The sequence below is a fragment of the Lissotriton vulgaris genome, chromosome 7, assembly GCF_964263255.1.
Source record: "Lissotriton vulgaris chromosome 7, aLisVul1.2, whole genome shotgun sequence".
NCBI lineage: Eukaryota > Metazoa > Chordata > Amphibia > Caudata > Salamandridae > Lissotriton > Lissotriton vulgaris.
In genome coordinates, this window is record NC_141695.1 from 1161560855 (window position 1) to 1161586956 (window position 26102).

Sequence of the window (26102 nt, forward strand, 5' to 3'; positions counted from 1 at the left end):
ATTGATTTTGTAAATGACATTTTATATTTATATATTGTTATTGACAATGCCAATAACGATATATAAATATAAAATGTCATCTACAAAACCAATAGCTCCAACTTTCCAAATGTGAAACCTATTGGCAACACCAGTGCTTGTTTAAACAATAGTGCCTCACAAGCGAGAGTCTGTTAGCACATGCTCTCGCAAGCTGCACCCTAAAAAGGGCTAGCCATTTAAGGACAAACAGTGCTTGTTTACACTTTCTAGGTCATAGTGCAGGAGAAGATAAAACATTAAACTACAATAAACCCGAGTAGGTCATGGTAGGGTGGGAAGCACTTCACCAGCATAGCTATTGCAATGGCTTCCTAAAAAAATATTGCGTTAACATATTACCGGATCCGCTTCCGTGATTTTTAACTTGAATATAACATAACTTTTTGTTGTTTAATCTCATTTTAGCTGCCTTTAGAGCTTTTCCTAAAATAATTTATGGAGAATTTCTGTGCTGTGACCACACTGTCGATAAATACAGGTTTTATTTATTTTACCTTTGCAGAATGAGACCACATTCCTAAGTCTTTATTTAGGAAATGTTTACTCTATAGAATGATTGCAAATGCGTTTATGCACATTTGCTCATACTTAGACTGCGATCTTTCTCTTAAAAACGGATAAACGGTGAAGAAGGTACAGGTAAGGAAGTGTTAATGGAAAGTAACTTTTCATGACCGTGGTAGTTAGCGCTATAGAAATCGCATTTACTTCCGACCCAGAGCTTTGAAAAAGGTTTACCATTGAAATTGTTAATTTATTAAACGTGACGACTGACGCCACTCTCCACGGGAAACTTCAGGTTACTGCCGCCACAGTAGTCTCTGAAGCTTTCATAACCACAGTTGGTAATTGTTAATCCCCCCCCATACCTGATAAATTAACTTTGATAACTGAAATACCTTAATTTCGCCATTCACACTCTGCTGCCCTACAATGTGGTATCAGGGCAAAAAACTAGGAGTACCGTTTGAGCCCAGAGACAAAAGCTATTGCGGATGCATAGATACTTGTTTGCTCCAACCGCCGTGTCTCCTTTCTTCTGAAATAAGTGCTAAACCGTCTGCAAACAAAGGTGAAAACTGTTAGGGTGTAGAGAGCAAGGGCATGGTGTCGGGTGGTGGAAGGTGTGTGTGTGCGCGGGCTTGCTTTTAATGCAAAGTTCCCCCATTGTGTATCAAGCTTCGGGTAAATTCTAGTTTAACGTATTTAGTGCCTTTTATACACTAGTCCTGATCACCTTGCAATATATCATGGGTTTAAATAGAACATATTTTTGGTTGGGCACAGGCGAAAGCAGAACAAAATCACCCTTTTGGCAGAGAAATGTGCACATTTAATTATGTCGAGGGAATAATAAAAACCCAAGCGCAGACACGAAAGTTAAAGCGACCGCGCTAGTTAGACAAGGAATGTCAGGGATGCATGGGGCATCCGGCCGTGCTGCTGCTCGCTTCAGAGCTCTCTAGGCCAGGGGAGTTAATGTTTAGAGAGAAGGCGGGACATGCACCAGCCTTTGGCCAATTGTGGACCTTCAATTTTTGAAAGCCACACGCAATGGCCAATCACTTCGGCTTTTCAGCAAAAAGCCACATGCACAAGTTTGCTGAAAAGCTGCTCATTCGCTGTTCTAGGCTCAACCTAAAAACGGCTATGCTCAAGTGCAAACAAATCAAGTTCAACAGATGGGAAATTTTGTAATACATTTGTGAATTTATTTATACAGCACATTAAGGTCTTATTTTATTTACATAGTTTATCAATTTATTTCAGAATGTAAATGACACCTACCAAAGCACTGCAAGCCTTTTATCTGCAACAGTGGCATCTGGTGCCAAGTAGTTCTTCAGTTTCATAGTGTACCTGTCAAACAGAATAATACATAGTGATGCATAAAAACAGAAAAGTATTAGTAGTTTTGCATTTCTTACTTATCTTCAGCATTTTAAAAACATTTTAAAACTCAATCTGTAGTTCTAATGTATTTTGTGGAGGGAGTTTAATTGGAGATTTAGTGTAGTTATTTCATATACTTTGTTACAATTCAGAAAGTTTAGGTCTACTTACTTCTTCAGTCTCCACTATAAGCTACCCCTCGATACTAGGAGCATGACAGTTAAAAGAAACATTTCACATATGCATTATCCATGCAGCACTGAGCCTAAAATGGCAGTTAAGCTTAAAAGAAATTCTGCAAGAAAGTGCCCTCTTTTTGCATGGTTGCCCCCTACTTTTGCTGAACTGCTGATTTATTTTGACTGAGTGTGCCCTGGGTTCCTGCCAAACCGGTACCCAGGGCCTATGTTCCTTCCCTAAAACTGCATTGAAGTCTAAACCCAATTGGCATCTCTGGCCACATGACAGCCCCTGGTAAATGGTACCATAGGTACCCAGGGGACTGTGACCAGAGAAGTCTTCCAAGAGCTGCAGCACTTATTGTGCCATCCTTGGAGGCCCTGTACCCTGACACTCACTCACAGCCTTTGCAGGCCGCGTGTCTTGGTGCAGAACAATGTGAAGAGTAGACATGGCACACATCCCTGTGTGCCATGCCCACAAACTACTGCCCTGGCATACATCAGACACCCCTCTAGCTGGGTGCCCGATGCCAGTGGTGAGGGTACAGGTGCATAAGCCCTGTACCCCTATAGTACCCAGGTCCATTCCTGGGCACTAAGTGCAGTGCTGCCATTAAGAGTATATGGTGCTGGTTTTTTTGTAATTAGGAACTCCACAGCACCATAATGGCAACACTGAAGTCTGGGAAGTTTGGTATTAAACTTATCAGCACATTAAACCCACACTGATGCCAGTGTGGGATTTAATATAAAATGCACCACAGAGGGTATCTTAGAGATGCCCCCGGAAACTCGACCAAGCTCTGGTGACCTGACTGAGTGGCTGCCTATGCTGCCATCCCCAGACATGTTTCTGGACCCCTGGGTTGAGTGCTTGCTTCTCTCGGGGGCCTGAAACCATGCACATCCTGGGGCGAGGTGCTAAGCCTCCTCACCCAGGATGGGCAGGGTTCACGAAGGAGAGGCTTCAAAGGAATGTTGCCTTTGTGAGCCTCTCCAGACCATTTGCTGCTTTCAGCAACTGGTCCCCACTGGTTCTACCCCCCACTTTGGGCAGGAGAACCGGCAGGAAAAACAAGTGAGGAAGTGAGGTGTGCCCACCTCTGCCAACTCCACCCCTAAGGTGGGGGAGGCAAGGTGAAGCACAACCTCGAGTCCCCGTCATTATGAGGGTGGGGGACCCAGCCAACTAGGGACAGACTCCTGCCCCCCTCCCACTGGAGAGTGGCAGAATAGGGGGTGTGCCCACCCCAGGGATGGAACCTGCCCTTTACCTACCTGTAACGCCCCTAAATTAAGTATTTAGGGGGACCCTGAACCTTCCTTCCTCAGATCCAGCAACCATAAGAAAAGAAGAGAAGATGAAGGGTTAGAAGCCGTGCAGCGCTAACAAGAGGACAACGCCCACTGTCTTGGCCCCAGCCCTACAGGCCTGTCTCCCCTCGAACCTGCATCTGCGAAACCCCAGCGTGTCCAGCAGCCAGCAATCTCAGAAACCCCAAGGACCTGCCAGCCTTCACTTTCAAGACTGTTTCTCCCGTGAACAATGGTCGTGTTTAAACTGCAGCTTCTGGTGCCAGCCAGGAACCGCAAACCCAGCCCACTCTGCACCTGCCGAACCCGGCCCGAGCGGAAACTTACCACGAGAAGGCCCCCCCCCCCAGCGATCCTGACCCAAGATCCGGTGACCCCTGACCTGCCTCAAGCCTCCAGACGAAGCCTGCAGCCTCAACCAAGAGGACCCCCCTACCGCAACCAGAGTGGATAAGAAAATTCGACGCACGAAAGGCACCCCTGCACTAGACGCCCCAGGGCCTTGTGTGCCCAACCCAGCGAGGGCTAACCAACCCTCAACATCCCAACTTACCCCTCGAAGTGGTGGTCGCTCCTGGAAGTTCCTCGTCCCGAGCCTGCATCGTTTTTGTCCCAGAGAATCTCCATTTAACAGGGCACCGACCTCCAAACAGCACCCTGCCGCCCTAGTACCGCTGAGGGTGCACATTTGGTCCCAACCTTGCCCTGAGCTAAACCCTAGGAGCTTTGCTCCTACAGCCCCGTGGCCTGCTTGCCAGCAGCCATCAACCGGAGCTCCCCTATCCTCCATAGGATAACATTGGGCCTGAACACTCTGCACTCAGCCACCCTAGTGCCACTGAGGGTGCAATCACAGTGCATCACTGTAGGGAAGTGGGTTTCTGTTGCAGTAACCCCCACTTTCTGCCCGACACATGATGCACTTTTCCTTAGTGTGCCCTGGGTCCCTACTAATCAGGTACCCAGGGCCTGTGTTCCTTCCCCAAAAACTGCACTAAAGCCTAAACCCAATTGGCATCACATTGACCACAGGTAAGCCCTTGGTAAGTGGTACCCAGGGCACTGTGACCAGAGAAGACCCCTAAGGGCTGCAGACGTATTGTGCCACCCTTAGGGGCCCTGTACCCCGACACCCATACACTGCTTTGGCAGGCTGAATGTCTTGGTACAGAACTAAACTGAGCTCACAAACCCACTTCCCTAGCATACATCAGTCACCCTTCTAGCTGGGTGCACTATGCCAATGGTGTGGGCCCAGGTGCATGAGCCCTGTACCCTGGCCCATTCCTGGGCACTGTAAGTGCAGAGTAGTATACGGAGCTGGGAGGTTCTCATTAAGAACTCCAAAGCACCATAATGGCTACACTGAACTCCGAGAAGTTTGGTATCAGACTTCTCAGCACATTGAACCCACACTGATGCCAGTGTGGGAGTTAATGTAAAATGCACTACAGAGGGTATCTTAGAGATGCCCCCTGTAAACTAACCTACAATCCACGTCTTGTCTGAGGGCCTGCCTAGGCTGCCACACATGTTGCTGCACCCCTGGGTAGAGAGCCATCTGCTCTCCAGGGCCTGCAAGAATGCACGTCTGGGCGAGGTACTAGGTCTCTTTCCCCAGGATGGGCAGGGGAAGCTTCAAAGGCATTCCACCTTTGTGAGCTTCTCCAGGCCACTTTCTGTACTCAGCAACTGGCCCCCACCAGTTCTGACCTCCACTCTGGCAGGAAGACTGGTGGGAAAACCTCGGTGAGGAAAGGGGGTGTGCCAGCCTGTGCCAACTCCATCCCTCAGGTGGGAGAGGCGAGATGAAGCACAACTCAAGGCTCTGGCCATTTTGAGGATGGGGAGCCCTGCCCAATCAGAGATAGGCTCCTGCCCCCTCACACAGGAGAGGAGCAGGATAGGGGGTGTACTCACCCCAAAGCAGGGACCCATTGGTCCCTGCCCTCACCCTACCTGTAATGCCCCTAAACTTAGTATTTAGGGGCACCCTGAACCTTCCTCCCTCAGATCCAGATTCCGAAACAAGAAGGAAGAACAAGAAACAAGAAGACTTGCAGTGCAGCTGCTAAAAAGAGGAAGACACCAACTGATTTGGCCCCAGCCCTACAGGCCTTTCGACCCTCGAACCTGCTCCTGCTAAACTCCGGCGTCTCCAGTGATCAGCAACCTTAAAAACTCTGGAGGACCTGACTATCTTGTGACTGATTACCTGGGTCTCCCACGAGCAGTGGTACTGTTTAAAGCAAGTAACAAGCCCTGGCATCATCCCCGAACCGAGAACCCTGCACACTCTGCACCCGCCAAGCCTGGCCTGTGCTGGAGTGAACCAACACCACGAGGACGTCCCCTCGGCGATTGTGACCCGAAGTCCAGGGCCCAAGGACCCTCCTCAACGACCCGGATGACGCCTGCAGCCTCAGAACCAGGGACCCCCCCCCCTACCACGACCAGCTGAGGGTAGGATTTTCCAATGCCAAAAGACACCCCTGCTCCCAGCGGCCCATGGCCCCCTGTGCCCAACTCCTTGGTGCCTACCTATCCTCTAACATCCCAACTTCCCCCTCGAAGTGTTGGTCGCTCCTGAAGAATGTCCGTCCCCGAGCCTGCAGCCTATGTTCCCTTTTCAAGATCTCCATTGAATAACAATGAGCGCCTGACGGCTCAAAAGCACCCTGCACCCAGCCGCCCGAGAGCCTCTGGCAGTGCGCCCTTTACCCTAATCTACCTCCCTATTTGCCCTGAGCAAGTGACCAGGAGCCCAGCTCCCACAGCCATGTGGCCTGCTAGCCAGCAGCCACCAACTGAAGGCCGCCTGCCTCTCATTGGATAACATTGGGCGTAACTACTTCTGCACCCGGCTGCCCCTGGGCCGCTGAGGGTGTACCAACTGTACATACCTGAACCTGGGAGACCCCTGACTCTATGCCCAGAACCTTAACTTTGCCAGTGGAATACTTACCCAAAAGCTGATAACTCACTTTTCTTCCATAGGATAACATTGACTAGTTTCACTTGGAAATTCTTCAAAGTGTGGAGTTTTGAAACTTTAAAATATTCGTCTAAAATCAGCCGAAATCCGAAAACAAAAATACTCCAGTTATCAGGAGAGATCCCAGTGCTGGATCTTGGTGCCCAGCACTGACCCTGAAAAGTAATTACAACGTACTTACCACAAACTCAATTTTCTCCCATAGGAAACTAATGACTTGTTTTCTGTGAAATTTCTTGTTGATTTTTCCTAACTACAAATATTCTTTAAAAATCGTAACTAACTATAAAACCGTAATTACTTACCTGTTTTAGATAGAAGTCCCAGTGCTGAACCCAGGAGTCCAGCACTGGATTACAAAAGTAACGAGAACATACTTTACCTGAAAATTGAATTTCCTTCCATAGGATAACATTGCCTGGTTTTTGCTGAAAAAGTTTCGAAGTGTCGATTTTGCAAACTTACAAATATTCGTTAAAAATCACCTATATAATCCATCCCTGAGTTAGAAAGAATAACCATAAACCTACTTACCTGCTAAGTGAATTTCTTCCATAGGAAATCATTGACTGTTTTTCAGCAATTTTTTTTTCTAAGTGTCAACTTTTAAAATACCAAAATATTGCTTAGAAATCGCTACTGTGACTTAATCGATTTTGCTCAACTGTTTACAGTATATCTCCCAGGACTGAATCTAGGTTCCAGCCCTACAGTTAGAAAAGTAATCCTAGAAGTAATCTATTGCCTTCTTTTAGAAAATTCCCATTGAGCTCAATGTGTTATTGTGTTTGAAATTGTGTTGCCTGTAACTGTAACTATCCTATTCCAAAGTCTATTGTCTATTGAAAGCATTTATTTGAAAGTAACTCAATCTGAGAAAGTATATTTTGATACCTATTGTTGGTTCTAAAATAAAGTATATATTTTTTTATACAAACCATTGGCCTAGAGTTTAGTTCTTGAGTGTGTGACACCATTTGCTGACTGAGTGTGTACCACAAATGCTTTACACTGTCTTCTGATACTGCCTTACGGCTCGACCAAGCTACCACTTTAGAGAGTCAGGTTATATTTAACTTTAGCCTCTGCCAAATATCTGGGGACTGGGGACTCTGTACTCACTGTACCTTACTTTGGTCCAGTGTATATAGAGCCACTTTCTCACAATCACTGACCCTGGGGGACCCCGGAGTCTAACCCCAGGACCATAACTCCCACAGTCGTTTTTTACCTGCAAACTGATAAGAAAACAAGTTACTTACCTGTAACTTTAGTTCCCCAGGATTGGTAACTTTCATAGATTCCCATGCTTTTGTATCATTCCCCGTTGTCGGAACGGGAGTCTCGGTAACAAAAATAACATAGCAGTAGGTACAAAAGAGAAAGAAAAAGGCCTAGGCCTCATGCCCTTTTGTAGCATATCCGCCTATTTGTGTAAAAGAGACCAAATCAGGCATCAGCCAATCAGAAGAGCCTCACCCCATAGAACCCTCCTGAAGGAACCTCAGAGCCTCAGATTTTCGTAGCCGTTGTGTGACAGTCACAATATCTGCTGAAGACTGAGCTTTCCCCGGGGAGGTGGGTGGGCGCATGGAAATCTATGAAAGTTACCTATATTGGGGAACTAATGTTACAGGTAAGTAACTTGTTCTCTTGCCCCAGTATTGGAACTTTCATAGATTCCCATGCTTTTGTATCAGAGTAGCAAGCAGTTAGCCATAAAAAACACATTTTGTGTCATAATTTACCTTGCAATAGCCAACATGACAAAGATACAAAATGTGCAAAATAACAGAAGGTGGGTTAGAAAGGAAAGCTCACCAATTAGTGGAAGAGGTTCCTCAGGACTGCTTGGCCCACTGCTTTATGTTCTTGTTGTAATGATTCCAAGCAGTAATAAAGGTGTGGACGCTGCTCCAGGTAGCAGCTCTGCAAATGTCCTTAATCTGCACACTCGCGAAGAGGGCTGTTGAAGAAGCCACTGATCTTGTGGAATGTGCTCGAACCCTGCCAGTCAGTGGTTTACCTGCTTCAGTATGGCAATGTAGAATGGCACTGGTAATCCATCTAGCAATCCCCTGCTTTGACAGAGGGAGACTCTTGCTCGGACCACCGAAAGCAACGAACAATTGGGAGGATTTCCGAAAGCCTTTGGTGCGATCCAAATAGAATTTTAAACATCGTTGTACATCCAGAGAATGTAGCGACTTCTCCACTTGTGTGAGCCGGGTGAGGAAAGAAAGCCTTAAGAATAACCGGCTCGTTCAAGTGGAAGTCCGAGGGTACTTTGGGTATGAACTTTGGGTTAGTTCTCAAGATAACTGTGTTCCTTTTGAATTGCAGAAAAGGCTCTTGGATTGTGAGAGCCTGCAACTCCCCAATACGTCTTGCCGATGTGAGGGCAAGAAGGAGAGCCAATTTCCATGAAAGGAACTTCATGTCTGAACGATGAATTGGTTCAAATGGGCTTTTCATGAGTTGAGTGAGGACTAGATTCCGGTGCCAAGTAGGAGGCGGAGGCCTCACTGGTGGATAGATCCGGAACAAGCCTTTTAGAAATTGCTTAACAATCCTGGAAGACCACAACGAAGGCCCAGACTCCGAACGTCTGTACCTTGAGATTGCCGCCAGATGAACTTTATAGATGAATGGGCCAGCCCCGACTTAGCCAAGGACAAAAGATAAGGCAGAAGCTGATAAGGTTTTGAAGAAAAAGGATCAATCTCTCTTGTGCACCAAATGCAAAATCTCTTCCATTTGAGGCGGTAAGTCTTGTTAGTGAAAGGAGCTCTCGCCTGGGAGAGGACTTCTTTAATTTCGTTCGAGATGGAGAGATTCCTAAATTCTCGCTGCTCAGGAGCCATGCTGTCAGGTGTAATGATTGTGGATCTGGATGCCAAATCTGTCCTTCAGACATTGTGAGAAGGTCTGGAATAGTCCTCAAGGGAAGCGGAGGAGCTAGCGACAACAGATGGAGCTCCGTGTACCAGAACTGTCTCGGCCAAGCAGGGGCTATTAAGATCATCCTGCATGGTTCCTCTTTGATCTTCCTGATAAGCCCCAGGATCAGTGGAATGGGGGATAAGGCTTAGACAAATGTCCTTGACCAGGCTATCGAAAGCGCATTTCCCAGTGATCCTCGGTGGTGAAGCCTGCTTGCATAAGACCGGCATTTCTTGTTGGTCATCGTGGCAAAGAGATCTATCGCAGGTCCGCCCCACTGGCGGAAGACCTCTTCTAGAACTCGCTGGTTTAGCTCCCACTCGTGAGTGACCGAGGATAACCTGCTCAGTCTGTCGGCATTCTCGTTTAGAATTCCTGGTAGGTGTTCTGCCTGCAGCAACATTCCGTGAGGGATTGCCCATTCTCAGATCTCTTGAGCTTCCTGCGACAACGGGCGAGACCTGGTTCCTCCTTCCTTGTTCACAAAATGCATGGCTGTGGTGTTGTCTGTTCTGATGAGAACCTGCGAACCTCCCAAGCGAGGGAGAAAGGCTTGTAGTTTATTGCTCTTAGCTCCAAGAGATTGATGTGGAGCCGACGATCATGAGGAGACCAATGGACATGGACATGCAGGTCTGGCATCACCGCTCCCCAACCATCCAACGACGCATCCGTTGTCACTACTTGAGGAGGCGGATCGCTTACAAAGGATAGACCTTGGGACAAGTTTCTCTGGTCTGTCCACCACAGGACGGCTCTTTTCATTGTCAGAGTGACTGCCACCTCGTTGTCGAATGATCAGTGAATCTGTGTCCATTGGATGTCCAGTTGCTCCTGAAGAGGACGCATTCGCAGTCTGCAGTGAGGAATCAGAGATATGCATGACTAAATTACCCCCAGCAGAGATTTCTAGCGTTGTACTGAAAGACACCTTTTTCGTAAGTCCAGGGCCATAGATTGCAGTTTTCCCTCCTTTCTCGGGTTGGAAAAGCTTTTGAGAGTTTTGAGTTCAGGATGGCTCCCAGGAAATGTGCCTTCCTGGATGGGACCAGAGATGATTTGTCTTAGTTTAAAGTGAGTCCTAGATTTTGAAACAGGTTTGTACATGCCTGAACCGCATCCCGCGCAGCTCCCCTGGACGGGGCCTTCAGCAACCAGTTGTCCAGGTAAAGGAAGACTTGAAAATGATTCCTTCACAGGAAAGCCGCTACTGGCGCCAGCACCTTCGTGAAGATCCTCGGGGCTGAGCGAAGAGCAAAGGGTAAAACCTTGAATTGAAAATGGCTCTTGGCTACGGCAAATCGTAGAAACCTTCTGTGCGCTGGGTGAATTGATACATGAAAGTACGCATCCTCGAGATCGAGGGTGGCCATGAAATCCCCAGGATTGATCAGCCGCAGGATATCTTGAAGAGAGACCATCCGGAAAGACAGGGAGAAGAGATAGGTGTTGAGTTCCCGGAGATCTAAAATGGGGCGCCATTTCTCCAGCGTCTTCCTTACCAGGAAGAACCTGGAATAGAATCCCTGTCCTTTTTGATCGGAAGGAACCAGCTCTATTGCCCCCTTCAGGAGCATTTTATGAACTTTGAGCCGCAGAAGACGCAGGTGTTTTGATAGAATGTCTGCAGGGGGCTTGGGTGGTGGAATTTGAGTGAATTCTAAGGTATGGCCCTTTCAAATGATGTTGAGCACCCAACTGTCCGATGTTATCTTGGACCAATTCTGAAGGTATTGGGATACCCTGCCTCCCACCGATGACTTCTGGGAGGAGAGTACAGTAAGAAGAGCCAGGAGGCCGCTATTGTTGCTTGGACGTGTCACGTCCCTGGCGAGCCTGTTTGCCTCTGTTGTTAGGCCTAGAGTAATTGGAGGATTGGCCCTGCCTTTGCTGATAAGGGTGGCGGTATTGTTGCGAACCTGAGCCGTAGGTGGAGTATCTCTGTTGTTAGTAAGATCCTCTGTAGTTTGTACTTTTGCCTCTGGACCCTTTAAAAGGAGTCTTGCGGTACTGAAGGGTACCCAAAGATCTGCCGGTCTCAGTGCCCTTTTTGATGCCTTGGAGAGTGTCGTCAATCAATTTCCCAAATAGTGCCTCTCCATCAAAAGGAAGATCCAGGATCTTATTTTGGATCTCGGGTCGAAACCAGGTCACCTTCAGCCACCCCTGGCGATTAAGGACCGCAGATCCAGCCAGAGAACGAAACGCCGCTGTGGCAATGTCCATGGCACAGTCAATGATCTCCATTGAGGTAGCCTCCCCTTCTTGAAAGACCTTTTTTGCTTCTACTTTTGATTCTGGAGGAAGCTGATCCAGAAACGGTGCGACATCACACCATAGTTGGCGGTCGTATCTGCCCAAACTTGCTAGGGCATAAGCTGCCCGCACCAGAAGACTCGCCATTGAAGAGAATCTCTTTCCGGCATGGTCCAATCTCCTTCCTTCCTTGTCTGGAGGAGTTGTTAAAGAAGCAGAGGGGTTGCTGGATTTTCTCTGCGCCACTTGAGAAATTACAGAGTCCGGTTTTGGGTGTCCCGTCAATGCAGCTGGACCATCATCAGGCGCTTTGTACTTTTTATCTAGATGCGGTAGTACAGGGACCACCGTCGCTGGATTTTTCATTGCCTTAAGGCCTTCCTACCACAGATGCTGCACTATTGGTACGGACATTGTCTTCCTATAAGGTTCCTTGAAATCATAGAAGAAACATTCAGAGGCCACCGCAGGCATTGCCAACTTGAATCTGCCAGTCGCTCTTTCCATCAGCTGACGGAATCCTCCTATATCCGCTGGCGGGGAATCCACCGGATCCGGACATGGAGACCGAGGGTCCGGAATGATGTATTCATCCCATTCAGAATCTTGATCAGCTCCATCGTCCAAATTATGATCCTCCTCAGAGGAACAATCATGGGTGTCTGCTGGTCTGGAAGGCTCTTGTGGAATTGGTACCTGCGGCTGAGGGGACACCTGAGCTGGTACTTCAGGCACAGCCTTAAGGTTGGCGCCGGGACAGGCATGGCTTGCGCAACTAGAGCCGAAGCAGGCTTTGCAGCTTTAGATTTGTAATCCTGCAGCATCCTGTGCAGGTCCTGCAGGAAAGAAGATGGAACCGAAACCATGTCTTTACCTGAATATTGTTGTGGTTGGGCAGAATGATGATAATCACCTTCTTGGTCATACCCTCCTTCCAAATCAGTCTCCTGGCACTTGATCAGAAGTTGAGAAGGACTGTCAGCGTAGTCATATGAGTCTTGATCATCCTCTTCTGACTCATCCTCATCAAACAGCAGAGCTGGTGGCAAGGGGGTTACCCTCCTGGGAGATGTCATGTCCGGCATAATTCTGGTAATTGAAATAGTGATCCTCTTCTCCGATGCAAAATAGTAGACGGTCCCGTCGACGATGGAACTGAAAATGCAGCCGTCGTCGGCTTCGTCGACGGAATATGCATCGTCGACACAGGAACACTCGACGACAAGATAGGCGTCGTCGCCGCCGAGACCGTCGACATCCCCGAACTCTTAGTCGTCGACATCTTCGTCGACGCTGTCGTCGTCGGCGACTCCCTCGTCGACGCGGTCGTTGTCGGCGACTCCCTCGTCGACGCTTTTGTAGCGGTCGTCGACGATTCCATCCTCGTCAACGATCCAGTTGTCGTCGATTGTCCCGTCGATTAGCCCATGGACGGAACCAGTTTCAGTTTAGGCTTCTTTCTCTTAGTCGACGGAGCCTCCGTCGACGACGCCTTCATCGTCGACGACTTGGAACTTCTGTCAGACTTTCCAGAAGATGGGGAAGAGACTGTTTCTTGAAGGCTGGATCAATCTTCAAACCCTTAGAAGGCGCGTTTTGGTCCCACCCTCTCTTTTTCACCATGGTAAGGAGATTCGCCTGGACCCTGGCTCTCAGACTCTCTGGGGGTCTTTTTTGAGGCATTAGAAGGATGCTCCACAGAAGAAGGGGAACCCCTACCCCTTCTGACTGACCTTCCTCTTGAAGACGCAGATGCAGAGTCCTCACTGTCACTGGATACAGTATCCTTCTTGGACTTCCACTTCTAGAGCCATGTCAGAAGCCTACCCTCACGGTCCCGGAGGGTCTTGGTTGAAAAGGTGCCGCAGATCTTACAGTCCGCAGCCTTGTGATCAGGATAGAGGCAATAGATGCAGTCTTTATGCTTATCCTCAATGAATAGTCTTTTCTTGCCACAGGTGGAACATGGCTTGAAAAGGGCCTTCTTTTTATCCTTGTCAGACATCCTGGAAGGATCAGCTAACAATCTGAAGAAAACCTGAAGAAAAACTTCTGAAGAGTAGATGATGAGCAGAGCTCAAAGGAGACTCCCTAGCACAACGTGCGGTAGAAAATCTGAGGTCTGATGTTCCTTCAGGAGGGTTCTATGGGGTGAGGCTCTTCTGATTGGCTGATGCCTGATTTGGTCTCTTTTACACAAAGAGGCGGATATGCTACAAAAGGGAATGAGGCCTAGGCCTTTTTCTTTCTCTTTTCTACCTACTGCTATGTTATTTTTGTTACCGAGATTCCCATTCCGACGACGGGGAATGATACAAAAGCTTGGAATCTATGAAAGTTCCAATACTGGGGCAACTTGTTTTTCTCCATAGACTTACATTGACAATTTTCTTCAGAAAAACGACAGTGTGGAGTTTTGAAAACTCGAAATATTCCTTAAAAATCGTAACAAGAATTTGAACGCATTTTCTCAACTGTTTTCAGTAAATGTCCCAGTGCTGAATCTAAGCATCCAGAACTGAGTTAGAAAAAGTAAGTTAAAAGTAACTTACCTGCAATTTACCAAAAAAGCCTATTCATTCCAATGATCTGTATTTACAAAGTGTTGCATTCTACTGCTCCCCTGTAAATCAAACAAAGTATAATTCCGATTGCCTTTTCAAACAGTACTATAACTAGTAACTTATTACTGAAAAGTATTGAATGCTTACCTGTTCCAGGCTTGCTTGGTTCTAAAAATAAACAGTATATTTTTTTATACAAAAACTATTGGCCTAGAGTTCAGTTCTTGAGTGTGTAAATTCATTTGCTGACTGAGTGGGTAGATCAAATGCTCAACACTGTCCTCTGATACTGCCTTAATGCTCGACCAAGCTACCACTTTAGAGAGTAAGGTTCTATCCAACTTTAACCTCTGCCAAACCTCTGGTGACTCCTGGACTCTAGACACACTGTACCTCACTTTGGTGCACTATATAGAGCCAGTTTCTTACAGGTATCAAACATCTCAGCACATTAAACCCACACTGATGCCAGTGTGAGATTTAAAGAAAAATGCACACAGAGGGCATCTTAGAGAAAATCTACCTAGAGCAGTTCCTTGAAGCACTGCCATACGGGACTCAAAGGTGGCTCAGACAACATGCCGGACTAACATTGGAGCATGCCATAGAAATGGCTACTTCATACGCCAGAGCCCAAGTCAGCCCTAACATACGAGAAGTAGAAAAATATACCAGCAATAAAACCCCGATAAAAGTGGAGAAGAAAATAACAAAGATCCCTACAGAACCTCCCTTCAAGCCCCGTCCTCCGAAGTTCGAAGCACCCCTCATGACCAATCCACAATGCTATGAATGTGGGGAATGGGGGCATATTGCGAGGTTTTGCCGGAAAAAGAAAGAGAAAGACGAAGAACCAATGGAAGTGGGATACTTACCCCGAGCCATCATGTACGCTCAGGAAACCGGTCCCACTTTTTACGTAAGTGTCTTTCTCAACGATCAAAGGACTAAAGCGTTATTGGACTCAGGGTGTCGCCATTCTGTTCTTAGGAAACATCTGATCGACAAATCCTTCCTATTGTCAGGACGTACGGTCAGGATTAAATGTGTACATGGGGATACCCGTACATTTCCTTTAGCTAGAGTAACCCTCACTACTGAAGACGGCACCCGAGCACAATGCAATTTAGGGGTCCTCCCTGAACTACCTGAACCCCTAATCATAGGTACCGACAACACGTGTTTTTCCGCCCTATTAACAGAAGCTTTACGAAAGAGTAAGCAAATGGGGACAAGTAGAACTGGGTTATTGGTCTCGGAACCTTGGGCGATCGAACCTAATTTTCGAGCCGCTCAACTGAACGATGCCTCTTTGACTCAAGCCAGGCAGAATGCCCAGGACAATAACGCAAAAGGGAAATTGGTCTACCCCGCTTTTGTAGAGAAAAAGGGGCTCATCTATAGACTAGGCTCAGAGCAAGCCCCTCCCCAACTAATCGTGCCCTCCGACTTTCGTGACCAAGTCATGTATTATGCCCATGCCCACCTTCTAGCGGGGCATTCTGGAGCTGAAAAAACCACTTACTCAATCATTACACATTTCTTTTGGCCTGGGGTATATGCACAAGTGAAACTTTACTGCCAAGAGGGTCACATTTGTCAGAAGCGTAGTGCGTATATACCTCCCGATCATAGGGAAACCCTTTGACAGGATTGGTGTAGATATAGTGGGACCCCTTCCTAAAACAACTGGAGGCTACCAGTACCTAATGGTTATCGTGGACTACGCCACCCGTTACCCGGAGGCGTTCCCCTTAAGGGCGGACACCACGACAGCTATCTCTCAAAGACTGGTAGAGCTCTTTACGAGAATGGGTTTTCCTAAAGAAATTGTCACTGACCAGGGTACTCCTTTTGTTTCCCCGACTCATGAAGCAGGTCTGTGGGCTATTAAAAATCAAACACCTTCGCACCTCGGTTTACCACCCGCAAACTGACTGTTTAGTCGAACGGTACAATGGACTCCTAAAAACCACTCTAAAGAAGCTTCTAACTGGAGACGGGAAACGTTGGGACCAATTGCTTCCCCTGGCACTTTGTCCTCAGAAGCCAGACCCAAGGTAGTCTGGGGGCATCTCCATTTGAGCTCCTTTTTGGGAGAAAACCCCGCACCCTGCTAGAGATCACTCGAGATAGTTGGGAAAGAGCAGGGGCCCAGGATGCCCAGGAGCTCCTGGACTATTCAGAACAGCTAAAGACAAGATTACATAAGTTAAGAACCCTCTTGTATGATACTATTGAGAAAGCCCAAACCAAACAGAAGACCTTTTACGACAAAGGCAAGAAGTGGAGGGAACTGGCCATAGGTGATTGGGCCCTTGTCCTCTTACCTACATCTACTCCTAAAATCCGAAAGGAATGGCAAGGACCTTTCCCCATGGTCCAGAAAATAGGGGAAACCACCATCTATGCACTAAAACTGTCGGCTTCCAAGACCCAGATATACCACATAAATATCTTTAAAAAATGGTTGGGTCCCCCGCCCCCTCCCCAGAACGTGCCACTCAGTGTCTGTCACCACACTAGTCACCTCACCCGGTACACACACAGTGGACCAAACAGTGGTGAACTCTGATCTGACCGAATGTATGACAACAGAACTACGAAATGTTCTAATGAAACATCATCCCATTTTTTCGGATCAGCCTGGCAGAACGAACCTAGCGATACATTCAATTCCTAATATTGCTGGAGTAACAGTGAAACAAAAACCATACCGCATCCCTGAGGCACGAAGAACAGTGCTAAAAGACTAGGTCCAGAAAATGTTAAAAGCCAGCATAATAGTCCCCTCCAAAAGCAACTGGTCGTCTCCCATTGTGTAAGTGCCGAAACCGGACGCGAGTACCAGATTCTGTATAGATTTCAGGGCTGTTAACAAGGTCTCCAAACAGGATGGTTATCCCCTACCGAGGGTGGACGAACTCATTGTGCTCCTTGGTGAGGCCCAATATATAACAACTATTGACCTCACCAAGGGCTATTGGCAGGTGCCTCTGCGACCCGAAGATCAGGAGAAAACAGCTTTTTCGACACCAGACGGGCTATTCCAATTCACCGTTCTGCCATTTGGCCTGCATGGGGCTCCAGCGACGTTTCAACGTCTCATGGATACAGTCTTGCCACCATACATCCAGTTCGCAGCTGCCTACTTGGACGACATAGTCGTCCATAGTCCCAACTGGGAGACCTATCTGCAACACCTAGAACACATACTAGGAAGCCTTACAAAAAGCAGGGTTACACATAAACGCGAAAAAGACACGAATGGAATTCACAAAAGTAAAATACTTGGGGTATGTTTTGGGGAATGGCCACCTCTTTCCGCAGCAGGAGAAGATAAAAGCGATCCAGGCACAGGTCTTTCCTACCACCAGACGAGACCGTAGGGCCTTCTTAGGCCTGGTCGGCTATTATCGCCGTTTTATTCCCCACTTCGCTTCAGTCTCTGCTCCCTTAACGGACATGCTTAAAAAGACAGCCTCTTCTTCACACTTCAAAAACCCATCACCCCAGGCTTGCACTGCCTTCCAGTACCTTAAGGACATCCTATCATCCGTCCCAGTTCTCATATCCCCGGACTTCCAGAAACCGTTTTTACAAACCGATGCATCGGGTGTAGGTCTAGGGGCGATCTTGTCTCAAACCGACAAAGAAGGCAGTGAAAATCCTATCCTATATTTGTGTCGGAAGTTGTTTCCTAGAAAACTTGCATATTCGACAATTGAAAAAGAGTGTCGGGCTGTCAAGTGGAGCATAGACAAGCTCCGTTATTATCTGGAGGGCCGCCGTTTCACTCGGTTTTCTGATCATGCCCCATTGACTTGGCTGCAACGAAACAAGGGAAGGAACCCTCGCATTCTGCGTTGGTTCCTTTCTCTCCAACCCTATGACTGAGATTCGCCATAGAAAAGGCACGTTACAGACTAACGCGGATTTCCTGACCAGTTATCCGCTTTCCCCCGAACGGGATAAGCCAGGGGGGGGGAGATTTGTCACTGGGTCGCGTAAGCAACTGAATCGCTCCCCGTGACGGAGTTTCCATCTTCCCCGCAGGATTGGTCCGGGCCCTTTAAGGGGAGTCTGGATCCCCTTGGTCGTGAGTCCGCCCCTCTGACGTCAGCGGAGAACAGCTTATCACCAGGAGACCGCATCTACGAAAAAGAGGACCCGGAAGACGCCGTGCTGCTGCTGTATCGTGGAGACATCGATCCTCGGAGAAGAAGCAGACGTAGAGGACGAACAACGGAGGGCGCCGAGTCGGACGGGACGAAGCAAGCAGACAACGGAACGTCGGAGCAAGAGAGCCGGTCCGAGTCCCCGCCGAGGGAGAAGCCAGTAGGCCAACGGACCCACGCATCGCCCAGCCACGCGCAGGAAGACGCGTGGCTCACTCAGGTACGGGGTCGGTTCCGTAACCTTTTTCGTTTTAAAGGGGGAACCGGGCAACGGAGGGAGAGGGAGGGACTAGGACACACCAGTAGCTTTGCGCACTTCACCGCACTTCGGGTTCCGTCTCTCTAAGGTCGTTGTTGGTGATGGTGGTTCAGTCTCTTGACTTCCCGCATTGTTATCCTCACTCCCTTCACCTTCCATTCCGTAAAACCGGCAGTGAAGTAATTGCCACGTTTTCTTTTGTTTTCCTGTATGTACTGGGCCAGCCGCAAAGTCTGAGCTGTGGAGACTCCACCCGAAGACAAAGCAGGAAGTTAACCCCCAGTCCACAGGATTATCATTTGACTTTAATGTACTATCTTGCCTAAATATCCTTAATAAAACTAAGTTCTAAAGACCTTAATAGTGGCTCCTTCCCTACTTGTACACCCTCAAGGTTACAGATGGGTCTTAGCGATCCGTCCTTCTTTGGTATTAGGAAATATAGGGAATATACTCCTTTGTTTTTCTGATGCTCTGGAACTATTTCTATTGCATTTTCTGAAGGAGAGATATTACCTCCTGTCTGAGCAATGTTAAATGTTCCTGTGGCATTGGACGTTGCTTGGGTGGTATCTGTGGGAGCGGTAGATGTTAGTTCCAGACAATAACCTGATTGAATTATTTGAAGCACCCACCTGTCTGATGTGATGTTTTCCCAGGCGGGCAGGTTTTGTTGGAGTCTTCCCCCGACAGGAGTGGAATGGGAAGGGGGAAGGAGGAAGGGGGAAGGGGGGGGGGGAGGGGGGTAGTCATTGGGCAGGGGTAGAGGCAGAGCGGGAGTTGTTATTTTTTCCTCTGCCTTTGTTATTGTTACCCCTGTAACCACCCCTTTGGTAGCCTTTGCTGTAACTAGACTGTGTAGGGGCTTTGTGCGAGGTAGAAGCGGTGTCTGAAGTATATCCCCTCGATAGGATGAGCGACAAAATAAATGTCTGGGAGCCTGCGACTGCAGGGCTCCCATAGATTTGGCGATGTCTGTATCCTTTTTTATTTTCTCTAGTGATACATCTACCTCGGGTCCAAATAGGTGTTGCTAATCAAAGGGTTGATTAAGAATGGCACTTTGTACCTCAGGTTTGAACCCTGATATACGTACCCAGGCGTGTGTGTGTAGTAAAACGCTGGTGTTAACTGCCCTAGAGGCAGTATCTGCTGTATCAAGGGCATACCAAATAGAGGTGTTTGTGATGCTTTTCCCCTCTTGGATTAGCTTGTTTGCTCAATCCTTGTACTTGTCAGGGAGGTGCCTCATTAATGACTCTAGCTCATCGTAATGTGCCCAGTCGTATCTGGCTAGCAATGCCTGTGTATTGGCGATACACCACATGCTAGCTGCTTGAGGCGCTGTTCTTTTCCCTGATGCGTCAAATAGCTTCGACTCATCTGGTGGTGCAGCCTCACCTGATGTTTGTGAGTTTGCTCTCTTGCGTGCATTGGAAACTACGAGTGAGTATAGTGGTACTGGACCTTTAATATATGCTGGATCTGAGGGGGCAGCTTTATACTTTTTTCTCTATACGAGGGCTAATGATCCAAGTTCTGACTGGGTCCTTGAAGACTTCAGGGGCATGCTTGATCACTCCTTTAAGCATCGGTAGAAAGGAGGAGGACCTTTGTGCGTTATCAAATGTATCCATTAGGGTCTGTATGTATGTCTACCCCATGATATTGTGCGGCCCTGTGAATTAATTCATTAAACCCTATAGTGTCTTCTGGTGGGGAAGGCCTTGAGGGGTATAGGTCATCCTGAGGGACATTTGGGACATCTGGGGTGGTATAATCATTCCACGGGTCTGGGGATCCTGTGGGCGTGGCTGGATCAGGTATGCTACCCCCCATATCATCAGAGTTATCATCCCTGTCTGGTATGATAGAGGGTGCTGGGGAATGCTGTGGTATGGGAGGATGTGGTGATCGTACAGGCGAAAGAGAAGGGGAAGGCAGTCTTAGGGGAGATGTAGCCATGTCCTCCTTTGAATGCGGAGCTGGAGCTGGTGTGTCCAGTGGTCGCTTTTTTGAAGCAGAAATTAAGTGTCCAGTGATTGGATCCTTAGCTAGAGTCTTTTGCGCAGGGTCTGTATAGGGTAAATCCGCTGCAGGGGGTTGATCTATTGGTGCGGAGGAAGGCTTGGGCACCGAAATGGCTTGTTTTGGTTTCTTGAAAATGTCTTTCACTGGGGAAGCAGCAGTCTTTTTCGGCTCTGAAGCTTTTTTCGGTTCAGAGGATTTTTTCGGTTCCGGTATGGTTTTTGGAATCCGAAGAGGGTTTGCTTGGTTCCGACCTGGGTTTCGGTGCCGAAGGAGTAGTGGTATGTTTCGGCGCCAATGGTTTGGATGTTGATGCCGGTGTCTTTCGGTGCTGGTATATGTGCGCCGGCACCGTGTGGAGGTCGACTCGAGCTCGAGTCGCCTGAAGGCTTAATTGGCTTCTTAGCCGGGCCCGAAGGTGGGGCAGTAGAAGCAGAGTGGCAGTGTTCACCCGAGCCCGAGGGCGTGACCGGAGCCTTCAGTGTCGAGGAAGGGTCGGGGTCGACGGTCTTACTTACGACCCGCTGCGCTGGAGTGATGTCCTCTACATCAGAATCTTCTGCCTCGGAGCTGCTGTCGATGTCGCGCTGTTCTGGGACGTTGACTCCTTCCTCGAAGATGTCGTCCGGAATCGGAGCTGAAGATCTTTGAGCCATTGTTCTCCTCGCTCTTCGGTCCCGGATAGTCTTTTTGGAGCGGAAAGAGGCACAAGCTGAACAGTCTTTCGCCTCGTGTTCCGGAGAGAGGCAGAGGTTACACACCTCATGAAGGTCGGTGTGGGGAAACTTTGACCCACATTGAGGGTACTTTTTAAATGGCGTCCTTTCCATGAGCTGGAGTCGAGGCCTAGCTAGGCCCGAAGGCCATCGACGACGACCGGAATCGAGATCCTCGATGTTGAAGAGTAGCGTCGACTGGAAAAGCGTTCGAAATTAAGTTTTGTAAGTTGGTGAGGATTGCGCACCGAGGGAAATTCGGTTCCAACACGGAGCGCTGGAAACACATCCGAGCCCGGTGGTGGAAAAAAACAATCTGGGGATGGAGCCGATGCCCATACATAGTATCATCCAAAGGAGGAGTCACCTATCCCGTGACTCCCAAAGACTTTTCTACAACAAAATAAACTACAAACATCCGGGCCCAACACTAGGTGGCCATCTATGCATAGTGTGTAATCTGCAGCTCATATCCTCAAACAAAACAAAATATTCTGAGCTTGCACGCACACAAAGGGGGTTTGCAGCCGGACCAGGAGGATCGGGTTTCACAACTACCAACCAGAGAAAAAAAAAAGAAGCAACAGCATTTTCTGACTCCAACCATTAGATGGCGGGATATGCACAGTATGTGAATTTAGAAAAGGTCTCTGCTGCAAAACATACCCCCTTCCACCCCCCCCAAAGCGTGGTCCCCTGCAGCCGGTCTATTTACCTTTAAGCAGTGTGGCTCAAGGCATCCCTTGTCGCCATTGGAAAGCATTGGGCTGAACTTTGATTTTGCCCACTGCACCTGGCTGTCTAGGTGCCGCTGGTGGTGCACTTTCGGTACTCACCTGATCCCTGACCCTTACTGACTTTTGGCCCGAAAACAGGGTTTGCACGTGCAGTACTTACCTGTTTAACTGCAAAGTTGTTTTCCCATAGGATGACACTGGACTGTGTTGAAATTATTTTTATAAGTGTAGATTTTTCAAAGTGATAAGTATTATTAATTAAAAACGTACTTACCTTATTATGAAGAGCTTGGTTTTAAAATACAATACAAAGTATTATTTTCTAAAATTGTTCTGGATCTCCTTGAGTCGTGTCTCCATTATTGATCACAGTCGTGCACTAAATATTCTTCACTCCTCTGTGTTAGGCCCAAGGCTGCTCGCCTACACAACCACAACGAGAGTACTTTGGGTTTTACATTGAGCCCTGTACACTTTTGGGGAACCTCTGGGCTCTGTGCACGGTATTACCACCTAGTGGCAATACTATATACGGAGCCAGCTCCCTACAAGGGTCAAGGTCCAAGGAACCATCAGCAGTTCAGGTTTACCTGACCTGAAGTGTCTGTGTGCTAAGGTGCTGGGTGGGTTGGTAGCATTGTGCAGTACACCGTAGGCAAATAGCGGGCCACCTAGAAACAGGCTGCAGAGGGGGGCAAGTCCAGGAGCTCAAAACAGGGAGCTGAATTTGTGAGGGTCCTGGGAGCAGGGGGCAGTCTGTTATCGCGGGCCGATGTGTGGAGCTCATGGGCAGAGTTTTTTTTTTTTGTTAGCTAGGCCAGTGCGTCAAAGGCACTCACGGTTCCCCATCGAGCCTGTAAAGGGGAAAAAACAGGACAGCTGGACCACTCTGTGCTGGCCTCTGTGATGCAGACGTCTTTTGTCAGCTGGTATTTCTTTGTGGTGTTGGAGTCTGGACTGGACTTCAAACAAGCTTTGGTTGCTGCAAGGGGTCTGGACCTTGGGTACGAGAGAGTGCGCCTCCTGGCCTATTAACCCTTGGTGGGGAAACGGATCTGCCCTCTGGGAGGACAGTGACCTTCTCCTGAGTGGCTGCTGTGTCGGTGGTCCCAGTGGTTAGCAAAACGGTAACCCAGACGTTGCAGTTCAGTTGCTTGCAGGGAAGTGGCTCCTCCACTTCAAGAGAGATGCTGATGACTTGACGAATTTCTGGTGGCCCAGGAACAGGAAGGCAGGTTTTGGTGCCAAAGTCAACCAGTAGTCCGCAGTTCTCGCTTCTTTGGCTTTTCTTGGTCCTTTTGTCAGGTGAATCCAAGTTCCTGGTGTCGGGGAGCACCCAATTACTGAATTTAGGGGTGTTAAGGGGAGTGAAGTGAAGTAGCCAATGGGCTACTTACACTTGGGATAACTATACCCCCTATATGGCCACTTCCTGTGGGGAGTGGGCATGACCCTGACCCAGTGTTCCAAATTCTGTATTTACCAAGATAGTAAATTTTCCTAAAGGGGGCACATCAGGCAGCTCAACTTAGGGGTGCCACTGGCCTGGTAGTGGACCACGCCTCCTTGTATAGCTAATTTCCCACCTGTCCTGGTACCAAATGGGCCTCAGGGCAGGGGTGGCATCTCTCAGGTCTGGAGAAAGCCAGAGCCGCATATCAAAGGTGGCATAGGCTTTGAAGCCTCTGGCCCGGATGAACAAGTTACTTACCTTCGGTAATGCTTTTTCTGGTAGATACAGTATCTGCCTGTGGATTCCTCACCTTGTGAATATCCCCTTGCGTCAGCAACATTTGGAAATTCTTTTCGTAGCTTCGCGCAGACGTGGACTTGGACGTCAGAGACACGGCATTGCACGCGACTCCGCTGACGTCACCTTCGCCCATAATAGGCCCACGCCGGCATGATGACGTCAGTTCCGCCCTTTTTTCCGTGCCTTCGAGGCACACGGACAGACCAATGACAGTATATATATACATAGCATACACAGTACACGATAGTCAAGATAACACACACAGTGTGAAGTAAATGTAAGAAAACATTTGAAATAACACATTTTCTTTGACCATAAAACAATTACAATACAGTTACTCTGGTATAGAAGAGTGGACCACGGGGAGGCGGGTGGTTCAGTGAGGAATCCACAGGCAGATACTGTATCTACCAGAAAAAGCGTTACCGAAGGTATGTAACTTGTTCTTCTGATAGATACATCTGCCAGTGGATTCCTCACCTTGTGAATAGAGTCCCACAGCAGTCCCCACTCCCGGTGGAGGGTGTCCACACTCCTATACCAGAAAATCCTGGAGGACAAAACGCGCAAAATGGCCGTCCCTCCTCATCTCTGTATCAAGCAGTAATGCTTCGCGAAAGTGTGGAGGGAGTACCAAGTTGTGGCCCTACAAATATCCTCTACAGGGACACCTCTAGACAAAGCTGAGGTTGACGACTTAGCTCTTGTAGAATGAGCCCTTATACCCTGAGGTTCCTTATCGGCCAAAGAGTAGCAGATCTTTATACAGAGTATGATCCATCTTGAAAGAGTTCTTTTATGAACCGCTCTTCCTTTTTTGCAGCCAGCAAACCCAATGAAGAGCTGGTCATCCACTCGACAGTCTTTAGTTCTGTCCAGATAAAAGTTAACCGCCCTCCTAGGGTCCAGACGGTGTAACCTCTCCTCCTCCTTGGAAGGGTGTGGTGGAGGATAAATGGTAGGGAGGGTAATGGATTGTCCCAGGTGGAAGGGAGTCACCACCTTAGGGAGAAAAGCAGCCCTGGTCCTAAGAATCCTTCGTTCAGCATGAATGGTCAAGAATGGGGGCTTGGAACTAAGAGCTTGAAACTCACTTACCCTCCTTGCCGAGGTAATTGCAACCAGGAAGACTGTCTTAAAAGTCAAAAGCCTCATAGGACACTTGTGTAAGGGCTCAAAGGGATCACCCATCAAGTATGTTAAGACCAGATTTAAGTTCCATTGAGGCACAAAGGGAGTAGGAGGGAATTTATTAGTGAGACCCTTCAAAAATCTTAATACTACAGGAGATTTGAAAAGAGACGGCTGGTCCGGCAAACATAGAAATGCGGACAAAGCCGAGAGATAACCCTTGACTGTGGCAACAGCAAGCCCTTGCTGCGCCAAAGAGAGAGCAACCTGGAGAATATCAGTTAAATGGGCTTTCAAAGGGTCTATAGATTTCTCTCCACACCAAGTGGCAAATCTAGACCATCTATATGAATAGATGGACTTAGTGGAGTCACGTCTAGCTGAAAGAATGACTTCCACCACATCGTGTGGGAAGAAAAAAGGAATTCAGGTTGCCCCGTTCAATCTACGGGCATGAAGGTGTAATGTCTGGAGGTGGGGGTGTAGAACCTGCCCCTCCATCTGAGAGAGGAGGTCTGCCCTGGGAGGGAGACGGAGCGGCGGGTGAGAGGAGAGGTGGAGAAGATCTGTGTACCACACCCTTCTTGGCCAATCCGGGGCGACCAATATGACTTGGGCCCGGTCTTGGCGAATCTTCCTCAGAACCCGAGGAATCAAAGGTATGGGGGGAAACGTGTAAAGGAGTTGTCTTCTCCAACTCAACTGAAACGCGTCCCCCAAGGCTCCTTGCATCGGATACTGGAGACTGCAAAAAGACGGGCAGTGAGCTTTCTCGAGAGTGGCAAACAGGTCCACCCGAGGAGTTCCCGACCTCTGAAAGATATCGTGAACTACCTCTGGATGGAGCCTCCACTCGTGGTCGGCCGAGAACTGCCGACAGAGTGTCCGCACGAACGTTCAGAACTCCGGCCAGATGATTTGCCATCAGACAAATCTGATGGTCCTGAACCCAGGACCATAGACGCAGAGCCTCCCTGCTGAGACATTGTGACCCCACTCCTCCCTGCTTGTTGATATACCACATCGCGGTCGTGTTGTCCGTCAGGACTTGGACTGAGCGACCACGAAGGGAAGGGAGGAAGGCCTTGAGCGCCAAACGTATCGCCCGCAA

General features: G+C 48.4%; 1 protein-coding gene across 1 annotated transcript in view; it reads right to left on the reverse strand.

Annotated features, from left to right (window-relative positions):
* The window catches only part of AFF4 (ALF transcription elongation factor 4), a 798699-nt gene that overhangs the window by 140684 nt on the left and 631913 nt on the right, over positions 1–26102 (reverse strand). The window contains exon 19 of the mRNA XM_086931629.1: positions 1831–1902. Within this exon, the coding sequence (XP_086787755.1) occupies positions 1831–1902 (72 nt within the window). The remainder of the gene's footprint in view (positions 1–1830; positions 1903–26102) is intronic.